At 32.7% G+C, this 9,296-nt stretch overlaps 1 protein-coding gene across 19 annotated transcripts in view; it reads left to right on the top strand.

The window, feature by feature from the left end:
* LOC145293993 (uncharacterized) overlaps positions 1–8,521 on the top strand; it is a 151,425-nt gene extending 142,904 nt beyond the window's left edge. For all 19 annotated transcript variants that reach the window (XM_080140886.1, XM_080140894.1, XM_080140906.1 and 16 more), the window contains one exon: positions 8,247–8,521. In XM_080140886.1, the coding sequence (XP_079997012.1) occupies positions 8,247–8,251 (5 nt within the window). In that variant the 3' untranslated portion in view covers positions 8,252–8,521. The remainder of the gene's footprint in view (positions 1–8,246) is intronic.
* Positions 8,522–9,296: the final 775 nt, after the last annotated feature.

The raw sequence follows: 9,296 nt of genomic DNA on the forward strand, positions 1-9,296 counted from the left end.
GCCTCCGTTGAGTCTCAAGAGTACAATGGATACTCACTGTAAGATTAGCTGCACGTAATTTTGAGGCAAGGATTGCGTAATCACCAACCACACCTCTCAAGTGTCTGCACTGCTTGTATCCAGTGGCAATGAAACCTCCAGGACGACTGGAAGTAATGATGACAAAACGGAGAACACATACAGCATCTGGAATTCCGCAATGGTCACCCATTTCGGCACTGACCAGGTTCAACGTTGCTTAAAAGATAATAACCAGGTTGACACATCAGTTCCCATTAAATCACCGAAGTTAAGCTACGTTGAGCCTGGTCAGTAAAAGAAATGTTTCATACAGTGTAGATGCAGACACTAATGCGCATCTTTAAATGTATATATAAAGCACATTCTACGTTGTTATTGCTAAGGTAATTAACGTATATATAACATACTAATATCAATGTATCAGTTTGTGATGTCTGTGCGCAGGTAGGCGTTCAACACATACAATAAACATATAGAAGGATGAGATTGTTCTTTCAAACGGGCTGCTAACTCCAGTCTACAAAAATGTATCCATAATTAAAAAAAAACTGTTCAACAGTAAATATTGAGGCTATTCAGACAATCACCGTCAGATGTTTTTACAATTTTAAATGTATCTTTATTTCAAATTCTTTGACACCGTGGTGATCGAAGTCGCAATACCAAGTTCTCGCTCGTATTGCATTTAAAATCGTAATGCCTTCTTTTCTCTCCAGACTTAAAAGAGTCGATTTTCTTTACAAATGAACATCTCTGTAACTGAATAAAAAACATCTGTTGGTTACAGTATTGAAGCGCCCCGTCGTTTGCTTTTGCGATTTTCTGCCTAATATGATTCGGCCGTTACCTATATGACCAGCTATAGCCTTTGTGCTCTAAACTTTTTCTCCTTTATATCGCAGTTTACGGTGACGTTTGAGGTCCGCTGTGCTCTGTTATTGTCAATTGTTTAGACATTTCTTTTCTTTCAAATATTTAATATCCATTTGTTTTAAATTGTATACACAGATTAACCAACTTTCCTGTGTATCGCATATTTAGCTAGCTAACCTACTCGTTCGCTATCGTAGGTCCCCAAATGTGTTACAGAAGCACAATATTTTAAGATTAATTTCCTTAATTATGAGTTGAATTTTCCACTCAAGAAAAAACTATTTATAACGTGATCGTGTCCTACTATTATTTTGTTCGAAAAATTAAATTACAAGATGATAAAACTTTGAAATTCATACGTTATTCATTTGTTAATAACGGTATTGAATATTTCAAAAGTAAATACTGAGCTTCCTCTCTGCTTTTGGAAATCGATTCCAAGTGAAATCGATGTTAGAAATTTGCTTTGATTTATTTATTTATAGCAAAGCACACTACCAATTATGTTGCAGTAATTTAATTACACTTTTGTTGTAATTCATTGACTCGATTCAACTTAACGGTGCCTAATAATGTCTACCTATATAAGCTTAGGTATGTGTGTATGTTTATATATTTGTAGGTTCAGGATTCACTCATAAAATAATTAACCGATCATTTTAGAAACAGATCTAAATTTTGAAAAGGCGAAAACAATTGCAATGTAGGCTATATTAATTTTAATTTAGTTTCATGCAAAAAGTTTACAACGGGGTTGGAAACCTTTCGTGAAAATTCAGAAATATCCGATCTTACATTGTTACCAGAAATTATCAGACATGCATTAATAAATGTTCCAACATTTTCGGTTTTGTTTGACGATTTAAAAGGTTATTGAGGGCATAATATTGGCACAATTTCCCATTTGAAAATTCAAAGTTTTCATATTCCTAATAAGATAACAGCAAGTTTTTCTGACTTTCGCCTTACACTTCTGACACCTTACACTTCAGCTTTTAAGTTTAAAGTTTTTCTAAAATGAAATCAAAATAATGTAATGGACATTGCTTAAAATTGAAATACGGTTTCTAGACACAAGGTTTAGACTAATGTTATTTTTTTATAATTGTTAGTGGGCATAAAATGCTGCAAAATCTTCTGTTCTGGGAAATTGTTTTACCCGCCCTGGGACGAGTATTCTTCTAGTTATTGTATGTCTCTGAATTTTTAAAAACCTTTTGTATTCTCTTCATTCAATTGCATCTAAATCGATTTCCTGCGACTTTGAGAATCACTACAAATTTATTGGAACATGGCGTTGGTATAAAATTTCCGACCCAGATTTGCGTTTAAACAATTCAGGTAATTTTTTCCTAATACTATTCTGACTTGGTTCTCTCGTAAAATTATGGTACACAATTGCTCTCATCCCTATAAACAGTAGATCATATTATATTCTTTGTGATTTCTGACGAAAGATTATATTTTTACATGATATTATGCGTCCAAGAATATTTCTGATTAGTACATTGTTCCACGTTGACCTTCACATTAAGATATCAGTATGAAAACTTATGTAAATATGACCGTTTATAATGCTACAACTAATCCTAAATTCAGATAACAATACAAAAAACTAACACTAGAAAAATCTATATATTAATACGATAGCGTGTGTTATTTTGTGTTTCACGCTTACATCTTTTTTCTTCCGAGTGACTGTCGTTTAATTGTTATGACCTTCCATTTCTTGTAATAAATAATTTTACCAAAAATTTTTTTATAAGATATAGTTTCGCTTATAACTCGGGCTAACCTTTACAGGAAACATGAGTTGGCACAGATACATTGAAAGCATTGGCAAGGTTGCTCCGAAGAAGGTGGGCTCTCTCTACCATGCTAGAAAGTAACTTACGCCTGAAAGTATCCTGTACCTCTACAAGGCCACCATTCGCCCATGTATGGAGTATTGATGTCACATTTGAGCTAGTTCATCTGCTACTAGTCCCTCACTCGTGGACAAGGTTAAAAAAAGAAGCGTTAACCTGGTAGGTCCTGAACTGTCATCTAAGCTTCAACCTCTGTCCCATCGACGAAATGTATTCCTCTGCCTGTTTTACAAGTATTTTAATGGTGGATGCTCCGACGAACTACAAGCCCTTGTACCACGTCGACATAACTACCCCGGTAAAACCCGACAAGCAGCAAAATCCCACCCTACACAGTAAAGATCTCTAGATGTAAGAAAGGCAGTTACTCTAATAGTTTATTTCCCAGAACCGCTAGATTTTAGAAAAATTCTACCGGGTTCCTGCTTCCCCAACTGTACTTGACATGCAGAAATTTAAGTGTAATGTGAACAAACATATTGCTGCTCAACTTCCTACATAGTATCCTTGCACCTTAGGTCCCCAAAATATGTGCGCTTGCGCGTACAAAAACATCGATGTTTTATTTTATTTACTTTCCTTTTTTCGGTTATATTTATTTATTTATTATTATTATTATTATTATTATTATTTTAGTAGTAGTAGTAGTAGTAGTAATAGCAGTAGTCGTAGTAATAATAATAATAATAATAATAATAATAATAATAATAATAATTAATAAAAAAAAAATATGAGCTCCGCATTTTCTAGTAATTTCATTATGTCGTCCCCTCCCCCGGTTTCTGCGCACTGCCTAAAAAATAATGGTCGCCACTTACATTGAGACATGATATATGCGGAAAAGTATGTTTGCAATATCGTGAAAACTAGTTGCTGGTCTCAACTTTAAATGATATTCGTTTTCAGCACACCCGAAAACACTAGAAAACAAGTTTTTAACGGTAGGTTGTGTGTTGGTCTACCAGGCTACAGTTAAAAAAAATTAATTCAGTCTATCGTGTTATTTTATGTTTCAAATTTATTTCGGACCCCCCCCCCCCGTAACAACACTAAACATACTTTAATTAAATTTTAATTAAAAAAAAAATTGAATTTGTTATGTTGTGGGACCCGTTTTGTTTATGAAATTTTTAAAATAAAAAAAACATTAAAAATCACTTTAAAATAAAAACAATAACATATTATTTAACATAAAAACGATACTATTGAGTTATTTATATAAAAGAACGTATTACATAGAATACGTTTACATGACAGAGCAGTTACTTTAAAATAAAAACGATAGAATTACTTAACGAAAGGATAAAAAGGTGTATATAAAACAAAGAAAATATAGCACGTTACTTCAAAATAAAAAAAAAACCATTAAAAAACACTTAAAAAATAACATAATATTTAACATAAAAACGATAACAAAATGACTTTAAAACAATAGAAACAAAAATATGTTACTTTAAAAAAAGCTAAGGTATTTCAGTGTTACATAGACGGCGTCTATTGTTAGTGTTAGGGGCGATAACTCCAATTTCTTTTGGGTCAAATAAAACGGCAAATAAATAAGCATTATTTTCTTTTCCGAACACAAAATTATTTGAAAACCAAAGCATTTAGTGTATAAACATGTATAAATATATAATTGTAAAAGCATTGATTGAAAAGTCTGCGTAAGAAAATATAATTTTAATAAAACATTTTTGGAATTAAACCAACATTGGATTATGTTTTTCCTCGAAATATTTTTAGAATTAATGTAAAATTGGATTTTTTCTAAACAATTTACCGTTTTAATTTTGGAGGCGTTTGTTGAAGTATATATTATTAGATTTCATTTTTAAATTAATGAATAATTTGAATGGAGAAATGGCGACAGTTTAGTGAAACGCACCTAAAAATGGCTGCCGTCCGTGTAATGTAGAAAGGCCAACGATAACTAACTTAAAAAAAAACAATAAGAAAAAAAGTTACTTAAAAATAAAAAGCATAACAAGATATTCTATATATTAATACGACCGCGTGTGTTATTTGGTCACATTTACATCTTTTTTCTTTGGAGTGACTGTCGTTTGATTGTTATGACCTTCCATTTCTTGTAATAAAGAATTTTAACAAAAAGTTTTTGGTTTCGGTTCTGATTATATTTGAAGGAACTCAACTCATATATATACATATTTTTTCTTCATAAGTTTTGGTTTCGATTTCGATTCATGCTGATGGACCCAAGCCCTTTGAATATACAGTAGAACCCCGGGATACAGTAGCCCTAGAATACATTTTTACAGGTTACGAAGTGTAATACGATTTTTTCCGGTTCCTGGTTACCGTATTGCCTTACGGTGTTATTTATAATGTTATTTGATTATACACATGTGTATTATATACCGTACTATATTTTGTTATTAATTATTAATGCTGTATGCCGAGGTTCTACTGTATAATTTTTATTTTTGAAATCACAACTTTATAAGATATGAGAATCGATAGAAAATTAACTGTGTAAAAATACATACGCAATCTGCAAAAATTAAAATATAATACTTAAGCGTATTTTACAACCGAGGAGTTTAGAGCTTGATTAATTAAGGACTCAAATATTTTGGCAAAAAGTGGGAGAAGCCTAATGGGGCGATAATTTAATGGGTCAGTTCTTTAGCCAGAATTATTATTAGCAGTCAGTAAAGCAAGATTTGTTAAGGCATTTGTTGTGAAGTTTCGAGAGAACCGGAGCAACCTCAGCAGAGCATTTTTTTAATAGCACAGCCCGGATGAGATCAGGTCAACATGATTTAGAGGTGTCTAGGTTATTTATGATACCATGTACCTGAGAAGGGGCGATTTTCAAATCATCTAGTGTGGCGTCTGTCCACAAAGGAAAGTCAGGGAGCGAGTAGTGTGCCGGGTCCAATGTGGAGTTTGAGCGAACCGACTGGCAAGTAAGTTAGCCTTCTAGGTTGCTGTGCAAACAACCTCACGATTGTTTGATAGTGGGGGAATCTTTGAATGCTCATTATTTACTACACGGTCGTAGATTTTCCAAAAGTCACGGGTTCCTAATTTCTGTGCTTCGATGCGTTTTCTGGTGGTTTCAGTGTATTCTGTCTTAGCTGTCGCTATTTCTATCTTACAATTACTTCTAGCTTCTATATACTTCTGTCTATTTGAAGTGGACTTATGTCGCTTGAATCTGTGGTACGCATGCTGCTTTTGAGCAATGGTAGCTGCACAAGTAGAAGTAAACCATTGGGGAGAGTGGGGCTTCCTATAGAATTTCCCTGCGGGAACATGTGCTTCAATTGCAGTTTTGAACCATTCAGTAGTCTCATTTGCGCACTCTTCAGTTGGAAGAGAAAGATATTCCCCCATGGGGAATCTGATGAAATCCCTGATGGCTTTTCAGTTAGCTTTTTTGTAATATCTCATTGTTTTGAGCAGTGGGTGTTCAGTTTTGGGTCGATAGTTTAGGGCGACTTCTACCATTATGATGATTAGCATTCCCGTACAATCATCGGAAACTGTGGCCAGAAATAGATCTAGAAATGAGGCATGTTGTTCTTTCTGGTCCGGGAAACATGTCGGAAATGTAACCGTCTATTGCTCTAGAAACGAAGCAACCGTACGTAGATTCACTGATCACCTGTGGTATTACGGTCAGCACATCAGCTGTTGATCTCGAAGAACGAAAACCATATTGTTTGTCACTAAGTATGGCGATTTTTGCTAAGGTGATTGACAACTTTCGGATTTATCACGGATTCAAGCAATTTACTCATGACTATATGAAACTGAGGGTTTTTTTCTGATATGCAGAAAACTGATCTTCGGTATTTTGAAGATGCGGAAGATTTGCGTTTGTCCCAAGGATATTCAGAAAAGATCACTGACTATTTGATTGAGATGGACATCAATTCAGTTCTTCATCCTTCATGTAGTCATAACCTTGCATACTGTGACTTTAAGTCATTCCCTAAATAAACTGAGTTCTTTGTCCTGATATACGGAAAACCGTTCTTCGGTATTTTTAAATAGAACTGATGTTGTTTTACAGGTTGTTGGGAAATATTTCTCCTTCAAGCATCGTTAGAACAGTTTTATAAGAATAGAAATAATTACGGTTGCATCTTTATAAGTTTTATATTATTGAAATCTTGTCAGGGTTAGTTGTTTACATATATTTTGGTGAAATGAATCTTTTATTGCTATGAATTCATATATTTTATATATGAATTTATAATTATTTATTTGTTAGTTCCGAGGTGCCTTAAATAAGTTTCTAGACTTTTTTGTACAGGCATTTAAAATTGTAGTAGACTCTTGAAAATTCAATATGTTATTGCTTTACATGTTATGAGATTACTAATTTTTATGATTCAAGGTTCAAATGAGCAGCTACAGCAGGAATTGGAATACACCTTACTAAAGCCTGATTGTCACAGCTGGTGAATTTCAAAAATGCAATCGGGACGTGAGGATACTTTAGAAGAACGATATACAATTAAATTCTGTTTTAAACTTGGAGAAAATGCCACAGAACCGTATGAAATGTTTCAGACTGATTTTGGACTACTTTGCAAGAATCGGGCATCAGTTTTTTAGTGGCATAGAAGATCTAAGGAATGCAGGAAGTCTTTGTTAGGGATGATGCGAGGTGTGGGAGGGTTAAGGAAGTCATAACACCAGAGTTGATCGGCCAAATAAGGAATTTCATGGATAAAGATTGTCGTGTGTTTATAGAGACAATATGTGCACAGTTTGATGTCAGTGTGGGAACTGTACTCACGATTATTCGCGAGGAACTGAAGATGTGGAAGATTTGCGCGAAGTTTATCCCATGGATGTTCAGAAAAGATCACTGACTATTTGATTAAGATGGACATCAATTCAGTTCTTCATACTCCCTATCGTCATAAGCTTGCTTACTGTGACTTTTAGTTATTCCCTAAAAAGAAGACTTCCGGTACAACAAGTGCATTGCAGCCGGAGGGGATTACTTCGAATGTGTTTACTATCAATAAAAGTGCCATACGAAAACAGTCTGGAAACTTATTAAAGATACCTCGTATGAACATGACGTTATTTCTTTTACTACCGTAAGAATAATTGTCAGCTAAATTTCTGCAAAAATAATTAACGAATGTTATTTTTAACAAATGCTAATTTTTAATGTAATTCATTTGCTCTTTGTAATGCTGTTATGTGATTCTTATGCTTTTTTTTGTCAACAGTACGATATGATTTGATTTTAGAATTCATTTTGAAATCGATAAAATCGGAATTTAATTAAAATCAATTAATCATTAAATGAACATCTTTGCTGATCGGACCATCTTATTTTGTTCAATGTACGTGAAAGGTGATAACGTACGTACTGATATGAAATACTTTAGCATATTGTTTTAAGATTATTGATCTGAAACAAACCAAAATGTTAAACACATAAACTTAAATGTACGTCGTATCTAAATCACTTCTGCTTTTTTTTTTTTTCAGAGTGACTGTAGTCGTCCAATGACATGTCGGAATCAACATGGACATTGAAAAATAGTAGGGGTCACCAGGAGAGGCTGCAGAGGTCCTGTATACAGCTTGACGTTCTATGCATTGAAAAATAGATCCTTAGTTTCTGTTTTTCAAAACATGCGATTAATCTTAGAATTATACTTACAGACGTACAAGATATGTTTAAATTAAGGCGGCAACTTTTCATATGAAGGGAAATAACTGTTTTATCCTGAATTACATGATTAAAACTTTTGCAATTTTCATATCTCGTATTTCGTATTTCTTTAACATTTGTTTTTATCTCAATGTATATTTTGTTTGTTTTTTCAACGAATTAAAAAAAATTATGTTTGAAAATTTTGAGAACCAATTTTTCGTATTAGGTTGATTCGTTTACCCATATTTTTTGCTTCATTCACGTTTTTAATGTTTTGTTTTTATAAAACTTGTCAGTAAATATTAAAATGCTTTTGTATAATTCGACGATAATGTACGAAAGACAACTCCATTTTTTCACACAACCTCACAAAGATGCAATTTCATTGTTTTTAAATACATCTTTATTTTTTTAATTAAAAAAAGAATGCTTTTTTTATTAAATTGGGTAATAACCAATTTCTTTATAAGCTACACAGAATTTCTATTCATTTTTTATTATAATTAAAATTTGATAAACAGATTGTTCATTGCTTGTTAGAAAAAAAAACACGTGATCTCATTAATAATTTTTTGGAACGTTAAATTTGAAACGAACATATATGTCTTTATATATTTTAAAGCGAACTATTTTATTTTATTATTAGGATCCTTTGAGATGAGTAATTTGTAAATTTATATATTTATTTTCAGTCTGCTATCCTATTTTTAGTTATATTAAAAAATCCCTTTATCGCTTACGTAAAAGTGTTTTGTTATATCTCAAAATTGAATTACTTTTTTTGTTATGGTTTTTGAGAAAAGTTAAAATGGACTTGTCTCCCGAACATTCTCATCCTATTCTACAAAAGCCTCAAAATTAATATATTTTTATATAGACGG

Source organism: Euprymna scolopes, chromosome 15 (assembly GCF_053919585.1).
Source record: "Euprymna scolopes isolate OS-2025 chromosome 15, ASM5391958v1, whole genome shotgun sequence".
In the NCBI taxonomy this organism is placed as follows: Eukaryota; Metazoa; Mollusca; class Cephalopoda; order Sepiida; family Sepiolidae; genus Euprymna; species Euprymna scolopes.